At 50.2% G+C, this 25,642-nt stretch overlaps 10 protein-coding genes across 10 annotated transcripts; 6 read left to right on the top strand and 4 right to left on the bottom strand.

Moving 5' to 3' along the window:
• Positions 1 to 681: 681 nt before the first annotated feature.
• LCP9604111_5357 (uncharacterized protein) lies at positions 682 to 1,083 on the top strand (the record flags this gene model as incomplete). The annotated part of the gene is made up of 3 exons (XM_039073158.1): positions 682 to 799; positions 892 to 998; positions 1,060 to 1,083. The coding sequence occupies 3 exons, from the start codon at positions 682 to 684 to the stop codon at positions 1,081 to 1,083; spliced, it is 249 nt and encodes an 82-aa protein (XP_038928819.1).
• A 2,990-nt stretch (positions 1,084 to 4,073) lies between these two features.
• On the top strand, positions 4,074 to 6,082 carry LCP9604111_5356 (NupC/NupG family nucleoside CNT transporter; the record flags this gene model as incomplete). The annotated part of the gene is made up of 3 exons (XM_039073157.1): positions 4,074 to 4,402; positions 4,474 to 5,740; positions 5,792 to 6,082. 3 exons carry the CDS (start codon positions 4,074 to 4,076, stop codon positions 6,080 to 6,082), a joined length of 1,887 nt encoding a protein of 628 aa, XP_038928818.1.
• Positions 6,083 to 6,687: 605 nt separating this feature from the next.
• LCP9604111_5355 (putative ubiquitin conjugating enzyme (UbcK)) lies at positions 6,688 to 7,369 on the bottom strand (the record flags this gene model as incomplete). Its single annotated transcript, XM_039073156.1, has 3 exons — positions 6,688 to 6,790; positions 6,845 to 7,177; positions 7,263 to 7,369. 3 exons carry the CDS (start codon positions 7,367 to 7,369, stop codon positions 6,688 to 6,690), a joined length of 543 nt encoding a protein of 180 aa, XP_038928817.1.
• An 810-nt stretch (positions 7,370 to 8,179) lies between these two features.
• On the top strand, positions 8,180 to 9,832 carry LCP9604111_5354 (uncharacterized protein; the record flags this gene model as incomplete). The annotated part of the gene is made up of 2 exons (XM_039073155.1): positions 8,180 to 8,265; positions 8,320 to 9,832. The coding sequence occupies 2 exons, from the start codon at positions 8,180 to 8,182 to the stop codon at positions 9,830 to 9,832; spliced, it is 1,599 nt and encodes a 532-aa protein (XP_038928816.1).
• A 667-nt stretch (positions 9,833 to 10,499) lies between these two features.
• Positions 10,500 to 12,576, top strand: LCP9604111_5353 (uncharacterized protein; the record flags this gene model as incomplete). The annotated part of the gene is made up of 2 exons (XM_039073154.1): positions 10,500 to 10,542; positions 10,604 to 12,576. The coding sequence occupies 2 exons, from the start codon at positions 10,500 to 10,502 to the stop codon at positions 12,574 to 12,576; spliced, it is 2,016 nt and encodes a 671-aa protein (XP_038928815.1).
• A 400-nt stretch (positions 12,577 to 12,976) lies between these two features.
• LCP9604111_5352 (3,4-dihydroxy-2-butanone-4-phosphate synthase RIB3) lies at positions 12,977 to 13,934 on the top strand (the record flags this gene model as incomplete). Its single annotated transcript, XM_039073153.1, has 3 exons — positions 12,977 to 13,040; positions 13,167 to 13,284; positions 13,412 to 13,934. The coding sequence occupies 3 exons, from the start codon at positions 12,977 to 12,979 to the stop codon at positions 13,932 to 13,934; spliced, it is 705 nt and encodes a 234-aa protein (XP_038928814.1).
• Positions 13,935 to 14,387: 453 nt separating this feature from the next.
• Positions 14,388 to 15,269, bottom strand: LCP9604111_5351 (transcription factor TFIIE subunit TFA2; the record flags this gene model as incomplete). The annotated part of the gene is made up of 1 exon (XM_039073152.1): positions 14,388 to 15,269. The coding sequence occupies one exon, from the start codon at positions 15,267 to 15,269 to the stop codon at positions 14,388 to 14,390; it is 882 nt and encodes a 293-aa protein (XP_038928813.1).
• Positions 15,270 to 15,815: 546 nt separating this feature from the next.
• On the top strand, positions 15,816 to 21,893 carry LCP9604111_5350 (putative filament-forming protein (Tpr/p270); the record flags this gene model as incomplete). Its single annotated transcript, XM_039073151.1, has 2 exons — positions 15,816 to 16,107; positions 16,162 to 21,893. The coding sequence occupies 2 exons, from the start codon at positions 15,816 to 15,818 to the stop codon at positions 21,891 to 21,893; spliced, it is 6,024 nt and encodes a 2,007-aa protein (XP_038928812.1).
• A 418-nt stretch (positions 21,894 to 22,311) lies between these two features.
• On the bottom strand, positions 22,312 to 23,061 carry LCP9604111_5349 (transferase hexapeptide domain protein; the record flags this gene model as incomplete). Its single annotated transcript, XM_039073149.1, has 1 exon — positions 22,312 to 23,061. One exon carries the CDS (start codon positions 23,059 to 23,061, stop codon positions 22,312 to 22,314), a length of 750 nt encoding a protein of 249 aa, XP_038928811.1.
• A 335-nt stretch (positions 23,062 to 23,396) lies between these two features.
• LCP9604111_5348 (Mg-dependent acid phosphatase) lies at positions 23,397 to 24,115 on the bottom strand (the record flags this gene model as incomplete). The annotated part of the gene is made up of 2 exons (XM_039073148.1): positions 23,397 to 23,844; positions 23,922 to 24,115. The coding sequence occupies 2 exons, from the start codon at positions 24,113 to 24,115 to the stop codon at positions 23,397 to 23,399; spliced, it is 642 nt and encodes a 213-aa protein (XP_038928810.1).
• Between the last annotated feature and the right edge of the window lie 1,527 nt (positions 24,116 to 25,642).

Raw genomic sequence — 25,642 nt, 5'->3', positions numbered from 1 at the left:
TGATCAGTTGCTAAAATAGCTCTTCTAGTACGCTATCCTCGGATTAGGAAGGTAACACCTCTCCACATGGTACTATGCGGGTCTTTTAGACTAGGCAATGATCAGCCATGTTTCCGAGTTTACGGTTTCCACTTCGCCATACAAAAGAAGCATCTCACGAAGATATGGAGACGTGGATATTTCAACCTTCCAAAATACCCTGCATAGAAGTTGGCGCCGTAAGAAAGTAAAATATTACTCGTCTATGCATATAGGCTTCAAGAAGGCGAAGAGAAAAGCAAGGTGACCAAGCTCTCGTATACAGAATCGTCGCCCGGATAGCCTGGGGGCCTACGGAAATCTCTCCGTCTAGAAATACGCTCCAAGAGTAGACGTTACTGCCGAGTAATATGCTTAGCTTTGTTGTACGGTCTTTAGAGCCAATCGAGCGAAGCTGCATAAATTGAAGGATTCAGTAACTTGATGCTATTGGTGGCCCCGCAACCGAGCGAAGGAGAGTGACGGCTTGGCGTAAGATCAGATAACTCGAACAAGTTCATTAGGACAACATAGCCGATCCTGCATGTATGGCCTGCTGGCTGGGGGCCAGGAAATAATCAGATCAAAATGTATAAAGAGAAGCTCATTTCCTCTAATAACATCTCACTTACCATTTTTTCTTCTTCCGCCGATAAGATCACTATGAAGTTCTTCAAAGTTGTCCTTGTTGTTGCTCTTGCTGCGTTTGCCAATGCTGCTGCTGTCCCAAACCCCGAAGCTGCTTTGGACACCAACCCTCTTGAAAAGCGCTGCAGATCAAGTATGCTTCTATCATGATCATGATACCTCTCCTAGACTTTCTTAGAGTGTTAGGAATACGAGGCTAACGCTACATGCGATACTAGCTCACAGCCCGTGCCTTCTCCCTGGCGATTGCTGTACCGGTGTGTGTGTTAAAGGTGGTACCATCAACAAGTTCACTAAGTACTGCACTTAAGAACCTTTGTCTATTGGATATCGTATGCCCGAGTGTGTCTACAATAATATAAAGATGTACTGATCATGAATGGCCATTTACAGTTATATACAGGTCTTGGAATTTGAATGATATGATGTCTTAGCATGTAGGGTTCTCGGGGACTCCTGGAAAGCGAAAGATAGAAAGTGTTCACTATCGAAACAAATTAACATATTCAGAGATAAACTCAGTGCGTACTAGATGCTCTGAAAGTAGCCATAGGGCCCTACTAACATCTGTTTGCTCCCCTACTTCAGATATTTCCAGGACTTTTCTTCTCGGTCTTCTTCCTTCAAACATCCACCGAGAGACGGCTTCGCCCTGTCTTTTCTAGTACAGCTCTTCAGATTGCGTGTACCTTGCTCGCAGTCTGATTGCTTTAAGCAGCAAATATTGCCTTTCGGCCTTACATTTGCGGCGAAGTGTACGCCGTGATACTCGATACAAAAGAGAGTCGTCACCTCGTCAGTCACATCCCATCAGTGTGTATGTTTGAGCTTGACTGGACCTAGTTCCGCTGACCAGTTCCATCTTCATCAGATTTTGAAGCATATAGCATCACATCTGCCTTGATTCCCCTCCACGTCGGTCACAAAACAGCGCCACTCTACACGAAACGAGATTTGCACTCAAGATACAAACATTTCAGATCTTGTCACGAAAGTCTCTTAAGATTGCTTCGGCCTCGGATCCTCCTGTGAACCTCTGTTGTTAACCAGCGGAATAACGGTCATAAGGAGGAGAAGCAAAAGAGGATGAGTGATGAAGGGTGGGGTGAACAATTCGAACCACGTGTGCGACCCGTTGGTAAGAAAACACATACTGAAGAGGGGACCCTGCAACGGGGACAGCAGGGGCACTGACAGCCCTACCTGCGAAACAAGTATGAGAGCAGGGCCGTCACTGGGAGTAGTAGAGTGCTAGAGAACACCATGGGGTGACTACTAAGAAGGGAAGGTAAGGGAAGGTGGTTGAAGGTGTCTGCGTTGCTATCTATGCCTCAGGAATGCTTCTATAACTACTCCGTAACTAACTAGTTAGTTAGTTAACTAGTCCAATTGACTGCTTCTCGGCAGTGGTTCACCATCACTTTCCTTTTTCTTTTCATTTTCATTTTTGTTTCATCTGACACTTAAATGCCTTTCAATCTATTGTCTATTCTCTTTACAAGCAATCATCTCGAAATACTCACAGAGAACACATGTGCATGTGGCGAGCTGGATCCTGTTACGGCTGGAGTGACGTTAGCCCTGACTAGTAGGGTTCTCGCTCTGTCTCGGTACACTGGAAAAGATGATCTCGTTTCCAGTCTTGATGGATGGAGAGTATTCGTAGCAAAGTCTGTTATGACTCGAATTATATGACGCTTTTTAGATAGCCGGATATCAAAGTAAACATAACAAATAGATCGCTTGAACAGTCACTCAACGTGGGTGACACATTTCTCTGTAGGCATGATGAGTGGCTCTTTTCTGCAATCGTTCGGGTAATTGGATAGATTCAGGTTTCCCAGCCACCGCTATCCAAATAGGTAGATGCCTAGGTGCATGGTAGAAGGCGAGAATGCTGATTGTATTATTGATGAAACTAGAAAGAGTATGAGAACTTAATAAGCATTCATTGGTTAAGTATCAAAGTCAGTGTAGTAGAGCCAGCGGATCCCAGTGACTTAGTTGGTAACTAGATCATAAGCCATACCTGCTCTTGACTACCTTCTGGACTGCGAGTCGCTGTCGAGAATTTTGTACTCTTGTTCTCTTTTGTTTCCCAGTAAAACCTTACGTCCTTGAAAGCATACAGTGCTGTATTGCCTGAGAGTCAACCACAGCGGCTATACTAGGCTGTTTACAGTCTCCAGAGATATGTTCTTACCCAACACGCTGTCTCGCATGTACAACATACCTTGTTGATAGATTTATGCCTCGCGGCAGCTGGCCACCCGTGGATGTGCCCTTCCCATTCCATGGTTGACATTCAACTTTAGTCCGGTGGATCCCCGGGCTCACGTGATTACGTAACTGTCGGCGTGCTCCGCAGTCCAGCCCCGAAGACTTCCAACGTCCCAAGCCACGAGGTGACAATCACAGAATGGTCTAATATACCAAAACCTTGAGAGGTCTTGGAAGCTATTCTAGATCACACGTTTTTCCATGACCAAGGACGCCAAGCTGTGTCTTCTGAAGCGCCTATCTTTCGTACATGGGGGATTATCTCTGAGGAGGCCACGCGTGTGTATCTCGGACCCCTCTGCTCTTATCGACCTTTCTGGTCTCCAATTTTTTTAAACGCTAAACCGCCACATTTATGAAGCAAATTCAGACATCGGTGGAGTTTGAAACAACGCACAATGCAGGCCACACACGTTGTGTAGTATGTTTTACATATGTTTCTTTTCACGTTCAGCCTCCAATCCCTTGCTCAAGCGCTCGGGTATCACGCGCCCCTGGAGAAACTACAACAATCTCAGGTCGGCGGAAAGACGGGAAATTAAGCACACGACCCATGTTGATCCACAACTACCCGGTGCGGAGAGAGTTTCCTGGACTTTGAGACAAGTTAGCCAGCAAGTTAGCCTGACCTGCACCAATCAATGAAGACGACAGGGGTGGCCGTGGCAAGATAATGCTACCTTCCCTTATCATCTTTGCCGTCAATGTGGTTACATTTGGCTGCAGGTGGCTCTAGCTGGCTCTAGGCGAGACGGGATCTCCGCTGTACACCGTCGGTCAATCCGTTCATGGCCATTCTTCCAGCCAAACAGGATGAGAAGGAAAGATGGCCCGACGCTAGTGTCTTGTTCTAATCCTTGGTGGGCGTTCTTTATCTCTCATCCCCCAGAAAATGTAATATGTATGCCAATAATTAAATAATAAACCAACAGGTTTTTAAGGTCAAACAATACCAATGGGAGATCCCTAAATCTGTGCCCTTACTTGTTATAAAAGATCAACTTTCCTTGTGGGTAACAATCACAGGCGGTCTAAATCTCGAGGTATTTTTGAGTTTCACTCTTAATTGTAAATTTGCTACCGGCGCCTACATTCATACCTTCCGTTGCGATTGGAGGGGCATCGTCATGGAGAAAACCCATGAAGTTGATCCAGCAGGATCGCAGGTTGTTCACCATGTAGATCCTGTGCTGGATCCAGAGCATCAGCATCACCATGCTCATCACCACCATACCGCCTTCGCCGAACAGGGACGTCAGGATGAAGTGGTCTACTCGAAAGATGTCGAGTTTGAAAAAGGAATCGTGCCTGAACAAACACCTCTGGACCACGGCAGGAAGAACTCCGACGATGAGGAAGCCGGCGAGACTCTCCCAGTTAAGCGCACTTGGTATCGTCGTGTGGGAAAACAATGGAGACATATATTCCATGCCGTGGTCTGGCTACTGTTTACCGGGTAGGTGAAGACTTCGATCCTACTACTGTATCCTGGACTCAACACGAGGCTCACACATACTCTTCACATAGTTGGTGGATTGCCGGCCTGATCCTACACCGACATGATATAGGATGGCTCATCCCATTCCTGCTCTATCTTGCCATCACGCTGCGAATAATCTTCTTCTATGTCCCCATTACTGTCGTGTCAAGGCCCATGCACTGGGTCTGGGGGCGTACCGCTCACCCTTTCGTGCGCCTCATTCCCGAGAAGATCAGAACACCCAGTGCCGCCGCGCTATGCATCGCTGTGATTCTTGTTGGCTCGTTCGTTTCCGAAGAATCACAGGATAACACCCGTGCCAACCGTGCAGTCAGTCTGTTCGGTATGGTGGTCTTCATCTTCGGGCTATGGCTCACATCTCGAAACCGCAAGAAGATCGTCTGGCACACTGTCATTGTCGGTATGCTGGCGCAATTCATCATTGCTCTGTTCGTGCTCCGCACCACTGCAGGATACGACATCTTCAACTTCATCTCAAGCCTAGCCACTGATCTGCTCGGTTTCGCCGCCGACGGAGTCATATTCCTAACCAGCGAGGATTTCTACTACTTTGACAAGGGCTTTGCCCCACAGCAATTCTTCATTGTCAGCGTCATCTCCGCCATCATCTTCTTCGTCGCCTTCGTCCAGCTCTTGTACTACTTCAATATCCTGCAGTGGTTCATTGGCAAGTTCGCCGTCTTCTTCTTCTGGAGCATGCGCGTTTCCGGCGCCGAAGCCGTTGTCGCCGCCGCATCCCCCTTCATCGGCCAGGGTGAATCCGCCATGCTGATCCGTCCCTTCATCGCCCATCTTACCATGGCCGAGCTGCACCAAATCATGTGCTCTGGCTTCGCCACCATCGCCGGAAGTGTCCTGATCGCCTATATCAGCATCGGTGTCAACCCACAGGCAATGGTCAGCGCGTGTGTGATGAGTATCCCCGCTTCACTGGCAGTCTCAAAACTACGTTGGCCCGAAGAGGAAGAAACCCTTACTGCAGGCCGTGTCGTGGTCCCCGATGACGACGAACACCGCTCTGCCAACGCCCTCCACGCATTCACCAGCGGCACCTGGCTCGGTCTGAAGATCGCCGCCATGATCGCATCAACCCTCCTGTGCATCATCGCTCTCATTGGTCTAGTCAACGGCCTCCTCACTTGGTGGGGCCGATACCTGAACATCAACGACCCCCCACTGACCCTCGAGTTGATCGTCGGATACATCTGCTACCCGATTGCCTTCCTCCTCGGTGTCTCCCGGGACGGGGATCTACTCAAGGTTGCCCAACTGATTGGTACCAAGCTCGTTACCGTAAGTTTCCCTTCTTAATAAACAATAATTCCCTCTTCTAATCAGCCACAGAACGAATTCGTCGCCTACGACGCTCTCCAAAATAACGCAGACTACAAGGATCTCTCCGACCGCTCTCGCCTTATCGTTACATACGCACTGTGTGGATTCGCGAATATCGGCTCCCTCGGTAACCAGATCGGTGTCCTGTCGCAGATTGCACCTGGTCGCGGTAAGGATGTGTCCCGTGTTGCATTTAGTGCTATGGTTACCGGAGCCATTAGCACTTTCACTAGTGCCACGATTGCCGGCTTGTTGATTACCAATGAGAAGCAGTACTTCGGTACCTCCACGACATCTTAATTTGGGGGGTGATTATTTGGTTGTTTGGGTATTATTTTATTTTATTTCTGGGGTTGGCCAATTCTGATAGCGTCGACTTCAAATTTATTGGACTGAATCGGTCCTAATTCTGTTTATCTTTGTTTCTTCGCTTTTAAGGGGGAATTACTTGGGCACGGTTGTACGAGAATTAGTAGTGGGACTCTGTCCTTGATATAAAGTACACCCCCCTAACTATATACTGAAGTGTGGACAAGCGAAGCTTATATACTTAAGCGGATAGTGTAGAATCTTGAATGCGTGTACAAGATCAAATGATCTACAACAGCACGACAATTAGTAGATCTACCATCCTAGGAGGAATGACCAAAAGAAATAAAACGAGAGGGAACCGCCCGAGGATCTCAAGAGCAAGAATTCCTCACGCTTGTACCTGAATGCGGAGGTTCAGAGGTACTAGTAATAACGATAGAAGATAAATTAGGGCATAGCCAAGTAAACCAACAACTCCAAGGCGCAAACCAGCCCCGTTATGCGTTTGCAGCACGATCCCACCGCCAATGAAGTGGGCGACGGGCCAACCGACGCCGATGCAGAATGAGAAAAAAAATATAAAATCCAACGGTCTATTCGTCGTCCAGGTCCTGGTGCCGGGCGAGGACGTGGCGCTTAAATTCCGCCTGATCGGAGTCCCAAAGCTCGGCTGCTTGTGCGTTCAAGGGGCTCGCACTGGGTCAATGTCAGCGATGATAGAAGTTATAAAGGGTGTGGGCAGGTGCTTACTTGTTAGGCTCACCAAGCAAACTCTGCAAGCTGAGCAAAACACTCGATACGTTATAGACCGCGCTCCACTTGTCCTTGAGGATGTCGAGGCAGATACGGCCGGAGAAGTCGACGTTAGGGTGGTAGATCGGGGTCTTGAATAGGACTGTTGGGGGAGAGTAGGGGTAGTTGTTGGGGAATGCAAAGGAGAGTTTCAGTGTGAGGCCCTCGTAGGGAGTTTCGGTCGGGCCGGTGATAGTTGCTGTCCACGAGAGGAGGTTGCCGTCTGCGTCCGGGAAGGCGGAGATGCCGGGCGAGGGGGAGAGCATGAGTTGCATGAGCTCGGCTTGCAGGCTATACAAATCAAAGAGATGGGGTTAGCTATATGTAACCACAAAGAGCAAGCTGATTTGTAGACTGTTTGGAGGGGGAGGCGAACCGTTTGGTCACGCTCTGGGTGTCGCTTTTTTGACCAGAGGAGTTCAGCTTGCTGGCTTGCTGCGCCTCGGGCGCCGAGTTCTGTGTATCTTCCATACTATAGTCCATTGTGGATCGAGAGCGGATGCAATCGAGGTTCTTAAGAAATAGTAGTAAGAGATCTGTGGATTCCGGGTTGTGGAATGCTAGATGCTAGTAACAGTAGCAGGAGGGTTTGGAATGACACCGGATCCGTAACAATGACCCACGGGGAGGTTGATGTAACGAAAATTTAGAAAGGATCGATGAAAGGTGAGAATGGAGGGGATTTAATTTGTGACGCGAACAAAGAGGAAGAAGGAAAAAAAGAAGTTTTGTTTACTCGGCGCTTAAGACGCCCCGGGCAACGCGAACCCCGCTTAGGTGAATTTTACATGTGCACTCTATGCACCCTAGGGCTCTTGAGAGGAAGGTATCTCTATTTATACTCGATAATATAGAATCAAAGTCATATTAACTGGATATAAGGACAAGGACAGTTCAAAATATAAGCAAACAATCGACTAGAAATTAGTGCGATCGTCAAATCAACTGCGGGTCTGCAGGCTCAAGGTATTAATAGCATATCGTAGTATAATAATAGAGCATTGTATAGTTGCACATGCAGTATAGAGCCGTCTCATACCAGACAAAGTGAAGCTATTCCCTCCCTCGCCCTCTTGTATTGTGACTTTCCAATGTTGTCAACAGACTACCCGATCAGGATAAAGTGGTCCGCGTCTTATCCCGCGTCTCGCTACCCTTGCTTCGACGCGACATCTCATCTTATTTTGTTTCCCACTCGTTATGCCTTTTTAATCTTAATTTACTTCCTGTCCTTTCGTGTTTTCACCGTTCCATCCGATCGCATCCACTCAAATCCCTGCCAGCTTCCTCGCAATGCAACATTCGCAGCTGGCCCCGCTCCCGAACGATGTGCCGTTTCGCATCGTGTCCAAGACTATCGGCCAAGGTGCCTATGCATGGTAAGAACGAGATCCATGGTAAGCACTAGATCTAACTCGGTTGAATCTATCTAGCATTAAGAAAGCCTGCCCGTTGGATTCAGACAACCCCGTTTTCGCCGTCAAGTACATCCACAAAGATTACGCCGCGCGACATGGGAAAATTAGCGCAAGACAATTACAACTGGAAGTCACGGTACACAGACATGTCTCAGGTCATGGGAATATTATCAGCTTCTATCAGACAGGCGAGGATGAGGTGTGGCGTTGGATCGCAATGGAATTGGCCGAAGGTGGAGATCTTTTTGATAAGATTGAGGCCGACGAGGGCGTGGGCGAGGATGTTGCGCATGTCTATTTCTCCCAGCTTATCAGCGCGGTGAGCTTCATGCACTCCAAGGGCGTCGGTCATCGGGATATCAAGCCCGAGAACATGCTTTTGACCGGCGACGGTAATCTCAAGATCGCAGACTTCGGTTTGGCGGCGCTGTTCGAATACAAAGGAACGCGGAAACTCTCCACCACGTTCTGTGGCAGCCCTCCATATATTGCACCCGAGGTAATTAGCAGCAGTAGTCGGGGTCAGAACAAAGGAGCTGGGTATCACCCGGACCTAGCTGACATTTGGTCTTGTGGCATCGTTCTTTTCGTCCTATTGGCCGGAAACACGCCGTGGGATAGCCCGACAGACGATAGCTTTGAGTATCACGAATATGTTGCAACAAAGTCGCGGACCACCGATGAGCTCTGGCAGAAGTTACCACCCGCTACATTATCACTACTGCGTGGCATGTTGACAGTGAATCCCCGAAAACGATTCTCGCTAGAGGATGTCCGAAGACATCCTTGGTACACTCGTGCAAACAAATACCTCTCGACCGATGGCAAGTTGAGAGATACAATTAATCTTGCCACCTCGATGTTTGAATCGCTTCATATCGACTTCAGTCAAGACCCTCTTTCCCGATCTGGGAAGGGTTCGAGTCGCAGCTTTGATCCTATGGATGTGGATGACTGCGGCGCAACTTCAGGCTTCTCCTCGACACAGCCAGAGATGCTGGGCGGTGGTATGTTGATGGACTGGGACAGTCCACAGAATGGTGATGTCTTTTCTTCAACCCAGCCGTTTGGGAAGAAGTTTGCCTCTCAGGATGCAGCACTGGCGGGCCACCTCGAAGATGAGCCTTCTATGTCGCAGTTCTCACAGCAGCCTTCAGTGCCTATGAGCCGAACTCAAAACGCACAAAGGTTCCAGGATATTATCCCTTCGCGTTCAATGACACGTTTCTATTCTGCATGGGAGCTCAAGCTTCTCGTGCCTCTCATTTGTGAGGCATTCCACCGACTGGGGGTTCCAGTTCCGATTGTCCCTGCTGTTGGTTCTGGAGATACTTCTGCCATGATTCGGGTGATTGCCAAGGATGGTAGGATGTGTCCACTCCAGGGTAAAGTGCTCATTGAGTGTGTCTCAGAGGGGTTATTTGAAGCGGAATTCGTCAAAATCAAAGGTGATCCGCTTGAATGGCGACGTTTCTTTAAAAAGGTGGTGATCCTTTGCAAAGATGCCGTCTTTAGACCGGATGAGTAGAGGTGTCTCTACTTGCCTCTATAGACCGTCATCTTCTGTTTGTTTAATGCTTTTGCCTACATAATTTATCTCAAATATACGAGTTATGACTGATTGATGGTGGGGGAAATTGGGCTGGGCTGGAGTTTGGCCTCAGATCATTCAAATACTTTCTATTTCCAAGATGGATGGATATGCTTCAACAATATATTAACGTATCTTGATCTGTTTGGCAAGGATATTCCGTATTTTCCACATATAACAACACGAGTGCGTACTGCCATGTCAACGATAAGCATTTTCTTAGTTTAACATCGTTGTCGAGAGGTGGCTGTGCCGTGGAATATATCAGAATGTTCTCCCTTTCTCCAGAGTCATTCTATAAAATCCAGTGGATCCCATACCCGGAAAAGTCTCCCGGGTCTGAAGTTATCTCAACAGCGCCCTCCAGACGTCATCACTCAGTGTATGAAAGACCATTCTCATACGTACATGTACTTCGATCAATTCTGCATCTAGTCCAGTCGTTCGTCCCATGCGAATTGAATCCGCGTGACGGTCTGGTCTGGAGCGCAGATTGCGGAGGAAAGCCGACAGGAAAAGAGTCTAGAATCTCCAACAAAAGGCCGATATCCCTGTGGCTGACTTTACCTCCTGAGACTGCCCTCAATGCTCTTGATCCCTCTCCATGGATAAGCTGCCGGTAGAGATTCTGTCTAAAATCATCGACCGTAAGCCCCGGACCTTCCCCGCACCATTTCGACGGAGAACTGATAACTCGGCGATAAACAGACCTCGCTCCACGCGAAAAGGTCAACCTTCAGTCCACCTCCAAAAAATTCTTTGACCTCGCCCGCGATAATACTCAATGGAGATTGCACTGCTATGAGCAGTCATGGGCTGCTCGACAGGCTGCTCGGCAGGCTGCCCGCTCCGCTGCCAGATCCTCGGAGAGTCTGATTTGCGATGCTCCTGTCTCATTGACGACCCTGGGGCAGGAGTCGCTGCTTGATATTATTCAGCCCTCTGCTCCGCCGGTGAACGGAGACTCTGATGAGGAATGGTCTTGGTTTGAAAGGGCGAGGGCGGCAGCGGAATGGGACTCATCAACCGAGGGGGAGCATGTGGACTGGTATTCGGAATACATTGCTCGTCACGGGCCCATATGTTTATCCTGGGTTGAGCAGCCCTCGGTCCGCAAAAGTGAAGGGAAACGAGGCCAGTCCTATGAGGCCAAAGGCATGGGACTACTCAAAGACTGGAGTTCAGCCAGTCAGAACAAGATCATTGCCCCGCTTGAAGATGGCAGCGTCTGCATCTGGGACCTGAATAATTCACACTCAGCTGACTCTCGAGCAAGTAAAGGCAAGATCCTTGGGATCAGTGAGCCCGGAATTCTCATGGCCAGCCTGTCTGGTCGTCGAGATCATTCCCCCTCCAAGACTTCGCTGGAATTTATAAATCTAGGCGAGGGAGTGAGCGTGGATTCTCTGCGACAAAGAGCGTATCTGGCAGTTGGGAATGTCCTCAATGAAGTTGACTTGGAAACATTAAAAGTGATTTCGCAGCAGCGCTATCCCTGGTCGATCTTTGCCCTTTCTCAGGAGACGGATTACTCAGTGCCATTGACACTAGCCACTACACTCAGCCTGCAGATCTATGACTCCAGACTGTCAGCCGTCGAGGAGGAAGAGGCAATCAGCTTGCGATGCGAGCAGGTAGCCGGGCCATACGCTTCCCGACTAGGCATCTTTGCCCACTCTGATTCGCCCTTACGCCAACTGCAATCCAACGGACAGTCACCTACTCGCATACGCAGTCCAGAACCCTTAGATAAAGGAGCCAACTACGCGCCCGTCTTCCAACCTGGCCCTCTTTCTATCCTGCATCCGCCAGCTCCTCATGTGAATACAATTCTCCTTGCAGGGCGCTTCCCCAGCATCCTATGTTATGACCGCCGCTACTTCCCTCAGCTACAGACCACAGTCCATTCCGGCGGCCGACTATGTAGTCTTGCCTCGGTACCAGCGCCTCGATTCCCGGTCTTCTCGAATTCCATCTACCCTGAGTCACATTCTGTCGTAGCATGCGGAGACTATAACGGACGAGGCTCGCTGGAACTCTATAATCTCAAATCAGCACCCGAAAAAGACCACAGCCCCTCGAACATGACATCCACCCTCAACCCAGAATACAAGAACCGCCAAAGCGCCGCGAGTTCCAAACTACTTTCCGTGGGGTCGCATGGGAATCGGATCGTCTTTTCCGACGCCGAGGGCAACATCAAGTGGACAGAGCGAGACGGTCGTTCAGAAGTCCGGCGCTGGAATATCAATAACTCAAAGCCTTATATACCATTCGGTCAGGGCAGCCAACAGCCAACTCCACAGACAGAAGAAGACCAGCAGCCGCGTGGGCTCTGGCACTCCCAATCGACGGGGAATAACGAGGTAGCTCGCAAGATTCTTCCTACTGGTGGGGATCTTACTGGTGATGAGCTCCTTATCTGGACTGGAGAGCGCATTGGTCGTCTCAGATTTTCTATTCCGGCGGATTATGAGATGGAGACAGATGATAAAGCAGTTGACGAGGATGATGATGTATTTATGCATGCGGAGGTCGATGAAGCTACACGTGAACAGATGCGACATAGACGGCGTGATGATTGGGAGAAAGAGCAGCGGTATGGGGATTATATGCGCCGTGCGCTTGAGAGGCAGGCGGATGAGGTCCGCTGGATGGGGAGTCAAAGTTTTGGCTTGTAGTTTCTCTACACCCGCTGCATCCGGATACCCAGTTCTAGTGGGCTGATGTGTCGGAAACACGAGTATATGCCAATATCTGGGCAGTAATCTATGGAATATGCTACAATTTGGGAAGAAACTCGGATTTAACGACATTCATAGACCTCGGAGCTCCGAGGCTTAGCAATCGCCCGGTCCGCGTTTCGGCTCCCCCGCGCCGACATCACGGGCATTTCTAATGTTCTTGTCAGCCAGTGACTCAGTCTTCAGTCTTCTTCTTCTTTCTTGATTCTAGGCCAATCCGAATATTACTTTTCTTGATCAATTGTTCGACCTCTTCTTATTCATATTGCCTGCAACCCCGTGCATCTCAAACTACCCATCCTTGAAATTCCGCAGTGAGGGGCAAAAATAAATCAAAATGCCTTCACCAACAGAAATCGCACACCAATTCGACTCGATTGAGGACTCAATTGCAGCATTTAGTAAGTGAACTCTTTACAGAGAAACCGATTTCACCACAACGAGCATGCACAACGAGCATGCAGTACTCGTGGCGCCTTCCGACTAGACCAAATAACGACCAAACGACTAACGGAGCCCTACACTAGAGAATGGCGAATTCATCATTGTGCTCGATTCGCAAGATCGTGAAAACGAGGGCGACCTAATTGTTGCCGCCGAGTCCATCACAGCCGCCCAGATGGCCTTCCTGGTGCGCTATTCGAGGTACGAAACCCACCCGATCAAGACAGCGACGAAACCCGTCTTCCCTCCCCGCAATAGCGCACCCTCAAAGACAAACGCGCAAACTTGAAGCCACCCCAAAAACCTTGCTGACAATTCTAAAACACAGCGGTTTAATATGCGCCCCGATCACCCCGGACCTCGCCACCCGCCTCGCGCTCCCACAAATGGTAACCGAGAACGCCGACCCGAAGTGCACCGCGTACACAGTCACGATCGACTCGAGCGACGAATCCGTGACGACAGGAATCTCCGCCGGGGACCGCGCACTGACGTGCCGCACGCTCGCCTCGCCCACGGCACAGGTCGACTCCTTCCGCCGGCCAGGCCATATCATCCCGCTGCAGGCGCGTCCGGGCGGCGTGCGCGAGCGCACGGGTCACACCGAGGCCGCGGTGGAGTTCTGCAAGCTTGCTGGTAAGGCGCCGGCTGGTGTTATTGCCGAGCTTGTTGAGGACGGGGAGACTGTCGAGGGCGTCGCGGAGATTGGGGGGAATAATGGCATGATGCGTCGGGATGGATGCTTGCGATTTGGAAAGAAGTGGGGGATTAAGGTGTGTACTATTGAGGATTTGGTGGTGTACTTGGATCGTCGTGACGGTACTGGTGCCGCTGCGAATGGGAAGCAATGATTGGGGGCTTGCATTTGATCTTCGGGTTGTTATATTCAGATCGCTTTTGTTGGGTCGTGTGCTTTGGGGTACCTTGTACATCACTACGCCTTCTCTTGGATACATTTTTTGGATGAATTGATGCATATATTCGGGTTATAGACTTGTGTCTTCGGGTGAGAGCATGAGGGTAGAGAGATGGTGGACTAACTGGGTACATGAAGAAACTTTGGAATCTGAGGTAGCTAGGGTTGTAAGGAATCAATTAATTTTTTTATTTGGGTATCTATCATTTTCTACGTGTGTAGTGTACAAATGTCAATGCTGTCGAAGCAAATGTCAAAGTAATAAACCAGTTTCTATGCGGTGAGAATGAGGCCGCATGCATTTCTCCCAAACGCCAAAGCAATGCAAAGCACGATAATATCAAGGCAACTTCTGATGTGACAACAGTAAAGTGAGACCCTTGCTGACTTACCGTTTAAGATGCGAGTAGTCCCTCAGAATGCTCGTCATATGAGTGTTGGTGGTCTTGCCACTTCGACGTGGCTTCTTGGACTTCTTAGACGGCGCAATCACCCGGGGACCGAGCACCTTGTTCTTGTTGGTGGGTGTGATGCCGAACTTGTCCAACTCTTCCTTCACTACATTCACATCTGGGACTTTGATCTTGTCCCAAATCTGCTTGAACTCATCGTCGAAGTGTTCAATTAGAGACGGGTCATTAGGCCACACCATCTTGGGATGCTCATCCTTCTTGTTTCGAGTCACGAGTAGTTTTCCCTCCTTCTCCATTTGGTTGATCTCTTCTTCGACGGTAGGCCAGCCCTCCCTAAGTTCGCGAACACTCATACCCGCCGCAGTAGTCTGGGCTTGGAGGAATTTCAGAAGTTGCTCCGAGTTGCGGATGTTGTGAGGTGGGCGGAACCTGAATGTGCCCTCGCCGTTCGCGCCGCTCGGGTCAAACTCAACCTTCTCATGCATCTGCAAAATGCTCCGAAGAGCCTGCACGTAGCCCTGGTCATGAGCACGATGCTGGAGTGAGAGGTATGAAATGATATCCGAGAACCTGAGCGGAATGTTCTTGTTCTTCATGTGCTCGATCGCAAACAGCACCTGCGTCATGATATCTTTGCCCGTGCCTGTATTGGCCGGTTGAGAGTAGACGATGTCCGGGTCATGACGCTTCTTTTTGACCTCGGTAGTGGATGAAGGGGTCGGTGTGGACGATGGGACCTGAGAACTGCTGCCAGAGATCGGTTGGTTACTGACCACACGCCGCTGCGTAGGCATGCGGTTTGCCGATTCCACGACACTGGCGTTGAAGCTTTTGAGCTGATTCTGAAGGTACGACATGGTTGCGACGAAGGATTGGAGATCGCTGAAATTCAAGGGGAGAATGGGACAGAGCTGAGGTGGTAGCCACTCGGTTTGACCAGATCGAGCTGGAGGATTCAAACAGGGCTTGGCAAAGGTACCGGTGGTAAGTATTATCCGAAAGAAAAGAAGAGAATACACCCAAAAAGAGCTGCGTAGAGAATGAGGACAGCCTAGACAAGTAGTGAAGCTTCGATGAGAGTGGCTATTAAAAGATTGAAGGCGAGACAAAGAATGTCACGTGCAAGAGCTCAGCACCCCAAGGCGCGGAAATGGATCTCGGAAGCCCTTGAAGTCATCTCACCACCATTTCTTCCAATTACTATATCATTCAATCCTTCGTTTTCTCCCTCGGAAGACACACATCTAGTTTGTCCACATCGTCATGACCTGAGGTCTCTCGCCCAGCGCTGTGTGTAGTTGTCTCTGAACAGTACACGGCGCGCCAGTCCTCGAGGGCCGCTCATACTTGCTTTTCTTGATTTCTTCGCCACGACAGCTCAGTGCTGTTCCTCGTTTGACAACATGGCTGAAACTGCCATTCAACTACCCTACCTATCATCCCACTATGCGCTTCCCGAATCGACTCTCACGACCCTAAGGCAGGCCCCAACTGTGGAGCTTGTCAATCAACTTTTAGAATCAATCAATAAAAAGGCCCATGAATCCGACGAGCTCAAGTCCGACAAGCTTCGCTTGGAGGTAGAGCTTGAAAATTCTGTGCGCAGCAATGAGTCGAAGGTCAAGGTTCTGAAAGCTAGCGTGGAGAAGGGACACGCGGAGGTCGCAGATCTGAGGAAAAAGCTGCATGAAGCTGGTACATATCTCTATATTTTTCAGTACTGACGAGCTTTTCTCTAACATTGAATAGAAACTACGCGTTCCTCACTAGAGACAGAAATTTCTACACTGAAATCCTCGTCCACGTCTAACGAATCCGAAACTACATCTTTGAAAGCGCGTATATCATCTTTGGAGGCGTCCAACAGAGACACATTGGGCTTGCTCGAATCGAAATCTGCGGCCTATGATAAATTGGCAGAGGAGCTTTCGCTTCAGCACAAGAAGACCATCGAATTACGACGTGAACTCTCCACCGCGGAGCAAAGTCTCCAGAGTGCCAATGCCGCATCTGCCAGCGCGCGTTTCCGCGAACAGAGCCTTCAACAAGAACTGGATCTCACTAAAAAGAACAACGAATGGTTCGAGACCGAACTGAAAACAAAATCCGCCGAATACATCAAGTTCCGCAAAGAAAAGGGAGCTCGGATCTCGGAGCTTCAGCGTGAAAATGAAGAAGCAAACTCGACAATTGACTCTCTTCGAAGAAGTGAGAATTCGCTCAAGAGTCGCTTGGACGAAACAGAGCAGCGATACGAAACTTCTCTGGCCAGCATTCATCAGTTGAAAGAGGAAGCCATCCAGGCAACTGAATCCTTCCGCATTGAACTTGACAGCTCCAACCGATTGGCCGAGCTACAAGGATCTGCTGCCCAGACGGCCAAGCAACGGGTGCAAGAATGTCAACTAGCTCTCGAAAAGACAAAGGATGACGCAGCACAGGAAATCTCACGCCTCCGTGTGGAGCTTGAGACGGAGTCCAACGACAAGGGAGCTGCTGAGCGCCGAATTGCCGAACTCGAGGCACTTGTTGCCCAGCTTGAGTTTGAACCTGCCAGAGGAAGGTCAGCAAGCCCCGCTGTCTCTCTTAATGGAGGTGCACCTAGTACACCTCTACGATCAAGCATCATGCGTGCTGGCACTCCCACTGGCTCGTTCTCCCCTCGGACATCTCGTGGTAAGGGTGGTATGAATGTCACACAGATGTACTCCGAGTACGACAGAATGCGCACCGCTCTTGCAGCTGAGCAGAGAACCTGCCAGGAGCTCCGGAATACCGTTGACGAGATGGTTCTTGAACTTGATTCAACCAGACCCGAAATTGAGGAGGGACGAGCAGAACAAATGCGTCTCGACCATGCTGTTGTGGAAATGTCTACTCTCCTCGAAGCGGCCGGGAAGGAACGGGATACCGCCCTCAAGGAAGCCAGGAAATGGCAAGGGCATGTCGAGGGCCTAGCTCGCGAGGGGGATATCCTTCGCCAGCAACTTCGCGATCTGAGTGCGGAAGTCAAGGTTCTTGTCCTAGAAGTTGCTGTCGCAAAACATGGCGAAGAATACGACCGCGAGGAGCTTGAGAAAATTGCTCGGGGTGAAGTCGAGGAGTCAGCGAAGGATCTCAATGAAACTGGTCGCTTTATCAGCAAGCACCTCACAACTTTCAAAGATCTTCACGAACTACAAGATCAAAACCACACTCTCCGCCGTATGTTGAGAGAACTTGGTGATAAGCAGGAGGGTGAAGAGGCACAAGCGAAGGAAGCTACGCGACGTGCAGAACTCGACGAGTTGAAGGAGTTACGGATCCGTGCGCAGACAAACCGTGATGAGATTGCGAATCTCAGCGCACAGATGCAAAGTTACGTCAAGGAGCGTGACACATTCCGCAGTATGCTCATGCACAGAAAGCCAACCATCGACGACCCGTCTGTCTTCTCACAATCCATGCCTCTTGGTACTGCTCCCCAAGGAGCCATGGACACTTCAGGACCCGACTACGCTGAGTTGCTCCGAAAAGTTCAAGCCCATTTCGACACTTTCCGTGAAGAAACGACAACAGACCACAAAGCACTGCGGCAACAGGTCAATGAGCTGTCACGTAAGAACAGTGAGCTTATGTCTGACATCAGTCGGTCAAACAGCCAACTTGCTGCTGCTTCCCAACGTGCGGAGCTTTTGCAGAGTAACTTCACTATGCTCAAGAATGAGAACGTTGAAATCCAGAAGCGGTATTCTTCTCTCTTCGAAAATGCAAACCGACAGGATCTCCGCACCCAGCAAGCTGCTGAAGACCTTGTGGAAGCTAAGGGTCTTGTTGAGAGCCTTCAGAGAGAAAATGCCAATCTGAAGGCCGAGAAGGCCCTTTGGAAGAATATCGAGAAGAGGCTCATCGATGATACCGAAAATTTGCGTAACGAGCGCGGTCGTCTAGACTCATTGAACGCAAACCTGCAAACCATTCTCAACGAGCGTGAACATAGCGACTCCGAGAGCCGACGTCGACTCCAAGCCAACGTCGAGTCCCTCGAAAGCGAACTGCAATCGACAAAGCGCAAGCTCAATGATGAAGTTGAGGAATCTAAGAAGGCCAGCATGCGCCGGGAGTACGAGCAGGAGACATCACAAAAACGAATTGACGATTTGGTCACCAGCTTGGGTGCAGTCCGCGAAGAGCTGGTTGCTGCGAAGACTACCCGGGATCACTTACAATCCCGCGTGGATGAGCTTGCAGTCGAGCTCAAGAGCGCCGAAGAGCGTCTGCAGGTCGTGAATTCGCGACCAAGCGTGTCTGCCGGCACCACCGAGGGTCCTACCGAGGATCAGGAGTCTGGTGAAGGAAGTGGCCTTTCTCGCGAGCAGGAACTTTCAATCGAAGTCTCCGAACTGAAACGGGACCTAGAATTGGCCAAGGGCGAGCTAGAACACGCCAAGCAACTGGCCGAAGACTACCAGGCCATCAGCCAAGCCAGTGAAGAACGTCTAGAGTCTGCCACCGAGACCCAGGAACAATACCGCGAAGAGACTGATCGACTCGTGGAGGAGAAGAATACTAAGATTCAGGACCTCGAAACTCGCATTGAGGAAATCTCAGCTGAACTGTCCACCTCTAACACTGAAATGACCAAGCTCCGCGAAGAGCAAGCGGAGGCAACCCGCCGCCTGGAAGAGCAGAAGGCCAACTTCGAGTCGGAAATTACTCGTCTCAAGGCCGACAATGAACGACATGTCACTGCTGCGCAATACCATCAGGAGGACCTTAATGCGCAGGCCGAAATCGCCAAGCATGCCCAACAAAACTATGAGACCGAGCTTGTTAAGCACGCCGAGGCAGCGAAGAATCTACAAGTTGTTCGTGCAGAGAGCAACCAGCTCAGGCTCGACATTGCTGAGCTGCGAACCCAATCTGAGGGCTACAAAACAGATCTGTCTCAGAAGGAGGAAAGCTGGGCGGAACAGCGAGCCACGTACGAGGGTGAGCTTTCTGAATTGCAGAAGCGTCGGGAGGAGGTTCTTCACCAGAATTCTGTGCTTCACACGCAGCTTGAAAACATCACCAGCCAGATTTCGTCCTTACAGCGGGACCGAATGAATGTTTCAGACGATGAGGCAGAGGGAGACCAGGCCGCCCCCAACCTCGAGGGCCTCCAGGAGGTTATCAAGTTCTTGCGTCGCGAGAAAGAAATTGTCGAGGTTCAATACCACCTGTCGACCCAGGAAAGCAAGCGCCTCAACCAGCAGCTCGACTACACTCAGTCGCAGCTTGATGAGACCCGGTTGAAGCTTGAGCAGCAGCGCCGTGCTGCGGCCGACAGCGATCACAACGCGTTGAATCACAGTAAGCTGTTGGATACTATCAATGAGCTCAACGTTTTCCGTGAAAGCAACGCCACTCTCAGAAACCAACTGAAACAAACCGAGGCCGTACGTGATCAAAAGATCGCCCGCGAGAATGAACTGGTCCAGGAGATCGAACCCCTCAAGACCAGGATCCACGAGTTGGAGAGCCAGAGTGAAGCCAAGGATGGAGAAATGCAGCTTCTACAGGCCGATCGTGACCGATACCAACAACGTATTCAAAATATCCTTCAAAAGTACGACCGCGTCGATCCTACTGAGATGCAAGAGTTGAAGGAGAAGCTCTCGAGTCTCGAGAAGGAGAAGAACGAGGCCGTGTCCGAGCGGGAAGCTCTCCAAACCCAGATGGAGTCACTTCAGGCTCAAATCGCCCAGTTCCCAGAGCAGCTCAAGCAGCATTCTGATGAACGTGCGCAAGACTTGCGATCCAAGCTCACAGAGCAATTCAAGGCACGCTCTAAGGACCTTAGCGCGCGTGTCAAGGCCAAGCAGGATGAGCTCAATGTGGCGTTGCAGGAGAAAGAGGTCATCCAATTGGAACTTCAGACTACAAAGAACGAATTGGAGGCGTTGAAAACCAAGGTGGCAGAGGCGCCAGCCAATGTGTCACCTACTCCTATTCCTACTCCTGCTCCTGCTCCTGCTCCAGCTGCCGAACAAGAAGCTCCCGTCAACGCTACCCCAGCTTCACAATTCCCAACCGCGACAGTTCAAATCCCTGGTCCTAGTGACAATCAAAGGATACAAGCCCTGGAGCAGAAGATACAGCGACTCGAGGCAGCTCTTGCCGAGAAGGATGGACTTCTAGCGACACAGGCTAGTGAACAAGATGCGAAGGTCAAGGAACGCGCTGACCGCCTTAAGGATATGTACAACTCTAAGCTGAACGAAGTTAAGGCTGCTCATCGTCAAGAAATTGAGAAACTGTCCGCCGGTGAACAATCCATACCTGGAACACCAGGTGCGGCCCCGGATGCAACCCCTGCAACGCCGTCAAAGACGTTTGAGCTTGCCGGGTTTACTATTCCTGAGTTGACAGATGCTCAAGCAAGAGAGCTGGTCGCGAAGCATGAGACTATTCGCACAATCGTCCGAAACAACATCCGCGGTCAAGTGGCACGCGAACAACAAAAACTCCAACAAGAAGCTCAAGCCTCCTCCGGTGCTAATGAAGCCGCATTGGCTGGACTACAGCAGAAGTCGACCGAGGAAAAGGAGGCATTGATCAAGGCCCATGAGAATGAACTCAAGGAGAAGGTCAACTCGGCAGTCGAACTTGTCGAAAAGAAAACAGCCGCCCGTCTCAGCATGCTTGACACCAGGTTCCGAACTGCGAATGCCAAGATTGATGTGGTATCAAAAGCTGCCACAGAGACCCCACAAAAGCCTGTTGTGGAAGTTTGGGAAATTGCAAAGACTGCTCGGCCTGCACCAATTGCAGTTCCGGCTGCTAAGCCACCTGTACCAGTCCAACCCGCTGGTCCTGCTCCAACACTAGCAGCGCCACAAGTCCCGGTTTCGGCCCCGGCCCCTGCCTCCGTTCCTGCCTCAGTCCCTGTGGTAGGAGCCCCGGAGCAAGCCGCGCCTCCAACTGCGTCTTCTGGACCTGCTGTCCCCCAGCAAGGTGGGACACAGCCCGCAACGCCAGCCAATCCGTTCGGCCAAGTTCAGCAACCCGATCAAAATCAGCATGCCTCTTCTCTTCCCAGCAAACCTCCCGCCGGAAACCCGCCTGGTCTGATGCGCGCTCTTCAGTCTGGACTTCCGATTGCACGAGGTGGACGAGGTGGTCGAGGTGGTAACCAGCAATTCGGCCATCAACAACATGACCAACAGCAGCAGCAAGGTGGTCAGGGCCAAAACCAGCGCGGCCAGGGCCTCCAGCGCGGTCGTGGCGGTCGTGGCGGACAAGGTCGCGGTGGTAACCAGAATCAAAATAACGTCGCTCAGGCTCAAAGCCCCACTGCTAACCGTGGGAATCTGAGTGCTTCAGCTCGTCAGTTCATTCCGGCGGGCAACAAGCGCTCTCGTGATGATGGCCCCGACACTACCACCGATGGTGGAAGTGGTGGAAAAAGACAGAGAGGCGGCGGTGGCCCTCAGGCTCGTGGTGGAGCCTCGTCTTAGGCAGCATTCATTGTCCATCTTTTTCTATCTCATTGATGTATTCTCAATTTCATTCAAATGCGACGGGAACCTGTCGATGAATGGGTTTCTATGTCTGCTTATTCCGCATGGTGTATTGTTTTTCATGTTATAATCTGCTATGCAGAAAGCTATTTTGTTTTTTTTTTTTTTTTTTGTTGTCCTGTATTTATCTACTGAATGTGTGGCGTTCCTACGGGTTTATATTCCTACTCTCAATTGATATAGTTCAATTGCGAGGTATTTCGTGCACCATCCTTGTAACGACCTCCGATATACTAACCACTGTAAACACAAACTGGGGTATAAGCTGCTAGAAGACACGAATCCAAGAAATCTGGTCCGATACAGAAGAACGCAAGTTCAAAACAAAAAAAAATATCGACGAGGCACCTTGAAATCACTTCTTCCTCCCAGCAGCAGGAACAAGCATTCTCCCAAGTATCTCCCTCTCCTTCTGCAAAACCATCAACCTCGCATCCTCAATAACCTTGCCCGCCGGCGCAGGACCAGGAAGAGGCGTCTGTGCAACCTGCGCCGCAGCAACAACAGCCGGACTCACCCCCTTCACACCACGAGCTCTCTTCCTCCGCATTCCCGGGCCCTGCCCATATACAACCACCCACTCAGCAACTGATCCCCCAGCGGCAATTTCACACCCAGAACACACCTTCGAGTGCGCACCGATATCCGCACCCCGGCGAATCACCGCCAGAGCCTCGATTGTAGCAGAAGAATGGATATGAGCACCGGGTTCGACCGTCGCCAACGGGCCGACAGTAACAAAGTATGATATCCGCGTCGATGTCTCTTTCTTAGGCTCAGGCGTCGACACCCTAGACTCGGTGGGTGTTGTGCTTGCTGGTCTGGACGGTGACGGTGAGCGAGATGAGCTTGGCGGAGCGCCGATTACCGCTTTCTCGCAGATTATACAGCCGTCCTCGACGACGATTGGGCCGTCGTATGAGTAGAATTTCGCGCGCGGGTGGATGACTGTCCCTGCGCCGATAGTGACGAGGTATCGCCCTTGGAAGATGACCGTGTCGGCGATTGTCGCTGTTGGGTCGGCTTTTAGGGGGGCTTTTGGTGGACCGGAGCTGTGGGAGGATGAGGAGCGGTGGGTGTTTGTTGGAGGTCTGAGGGTCGCCATGTTGGTGGTTTGTGTTGGAGGAGGTGTGTTTCGAGGAGATCTAGTTATGACAGCACGGTGTTCCTGTTTTGGAGCTGCATCGCGCCGCCTTTGGGGGTGAATATCTTAGTCAGCTCAACAAAATGTCTGGACGCATGGCTCCATCCATGGATAGGTCGAAGTATACGATGTACTTTGAATGTTACTCTATTCAAATCGGTACTGAAGGATTGCTGTGAAGCATAAAAAGCCGAATTTCTCATAAATTCCAAGTCGGGGTATCTAAAATCTCAAACCAAGTGTACAGCGCAACATCCCCCAATGTAGGAATCATCGGATAAGACGATCAAGGATCCTCATGATTCCTCCATGGTATCTCGCTTGATACCATTACGCTTTCTCCAAGCTCTCACACCCCGGTCGACCTCCTCCCTGGTCACCCCATCGCGCACCAAGCAAAATGTGACACCCAACTCCGTCTCGACGTTCCGGTTCCGTGCCTCATCATCGAAGAACAGCATATCCTCATAAGCAACACTGCTTGTCTGTTGGATTCTCGAGAAATGCGATGTCTTATTCCCGGGGTAGATCTGGATAAAATCAAAGTAATCGAGGGCGCGAATGGTCTTAGCGTTCGCGGCGGGGTTATCGGAGAAAGTGGGGATGATATGCAAGGATTTGAGCATGTCGCGCGCCAGATCGGGGGCCTGGGTTCGGGATGCAAGGGCTAGTGGAATCGAGCGATGTTTGCATGCGTAGACTATTGACGACACCGCCGGATAGAAGGCGAAGGACTCTCCCCATCTGTTTGAGACAAGGAATGCGGGGTTAGAGATCTGAGTAGTTTCAAAAGATAATGTCAATCGGGGGATTTGTCGTACCGGTCGACGGCGCGCGAGTTGTGGTCGCGGGCCTTCACAGGGGCGCTGACATGTGTGTCTACCCAGAACGGCCACAGTGTGTAGTCTAGGTCGAAGGCGATCAACTTCGGGAGGGGTAGGCCGTCGGTGAAGGTTTCGGGGGCCACAGAGGAATCCTCCAAAGGCTGAGTGTTTTGGCGCTTGGCTCGGACCATATTTGACACGAAGAACACACGAAGAATCAAAAGAACTTTCGAGGAATCAAAGAAGGAAATGGACCATGGAAGCGACGATGATGACCCGGGGTTGGACTGGCACGTGAAATCTCTTACGGGCGACGATTGCGACCGGGCAGGGAATTATTCCCTATCGCCAAGGTGGGTCCCTGCGAAGACCCACGGGTACTAGAATGAGGCCAAGCGAAGAGACATGGAAATCAAGATCAGAAAGTCTAGAGAATCAGTAGACAGACCATCGTAGAGCTCGTATTATCCAGTCTGCAACGCCTAGAGAGGACCCAGAGGCAGAGGGGCAAGACACATAAAGGAACTCCACAACAAGATCAGAAGGGGTATTGGACGATGGATTTCTTCTCCAAATACCCGGACAAGCCGAGTAGTTGATGAAAAAAAGAGGGTTCGCGTCGACCAGGGGTAGTGTAAGCCCAGGGACACTGTGCAACGAGGCGTATGCAAGCACAGAGGCCAAGTCGCGAGGTCCAAATATTGGAATAATCATGACATTCTGCAATGCAGAACTACCAGCGATTAAACTGGTAAGAACAGATACTACACATGATCTAAGCCAGAGGCAAAGAGAGCTGAGGAAGAAAGAAAAGAGGAAGAGGGCTCGTGCCCGAAGGCCTCGCTATATACCCCCAAGGGCGGTGGGTATTCGGGGGCAATACCCTTAAAGGCGGTACAGTGCGGCTCTGCGGATCGGGACGTAATTTTTACCTAGGAGCACGTGTCGGCTATAGGCACGTGCTCCCGCCCGCTCCCGCTTATATTCGTATTCGCATATATACCGGATAATGCCTGTAGGAGTTGGTCTCCACCACCTTTTGTCGATGTATTTCTGGTAGATCGTCAAAATTACGGTAATTACACTTTCCGGCATTGGACAAACCACCTTTGCCGAATCGCCCGTGGTCATACAATACAGTATGCACCATGGCACCCGTTCGCGAGATCAAAGTGAATAAAATCATCGATCCATCCATCCCGCACTCAATGTTTGCCACAGCTATAGTAGTTATAATTAGAAGACTGTGCTTACGGTGTAGACAGCTAGACCTGGTAGGGACGCATGTTTTTAGTATCTCCGTGAATCTCGCTATCTTACGCGCGTCTCATTCATTACCAGCTTTACTTAAGATGGGGTTTCCAGCAAAGCTAACATACCTTCGAAGAACCGGGATTATTTTGAAAAACGAGTCAATATCAAATAAGAGATCTTTTCAAATAATGGGTTAGAGGCTTCCCCAGAGTTTAAGACTATTATTCTAGAATGATAGTCAAAGGAATCACAAAAGTAGTGGTTCGTATCTACTTTCATTCTTTATTTCTATCTTATTCACGTATATACTATCTTACAGTTTATTGTGCCAATCATATCATATCTTACCATCTTTCCTCTTCACACCTTAATAGTATTGTTAACTAAGCGTCAAATCACCACTCCAGCCATAAGCTGTCATAAATCAATATACCAATGATATTACCTAGCATAATATTATCCCA

Source organism: Penicillium roqueforti, assembly GCF_015533775.1.
Source record: "Penicillium roqueforti strain LCP96 04111 chromosome Unknown scaffold_12, whole genome shotgun sequence".
Classification (NCBI taxonomy): Eukaryota; Fungi; Ascomycota; class Eurotiomycetes; order Eurotiales; family Aspergillaceae; genus Penicillium; species Penicillium roqueforti.
The sequence above is the reverse complement of the archived record's forward strand: the minus strand, read 5'-3'. Positions and strand labels throughout refer to the sequence as shown.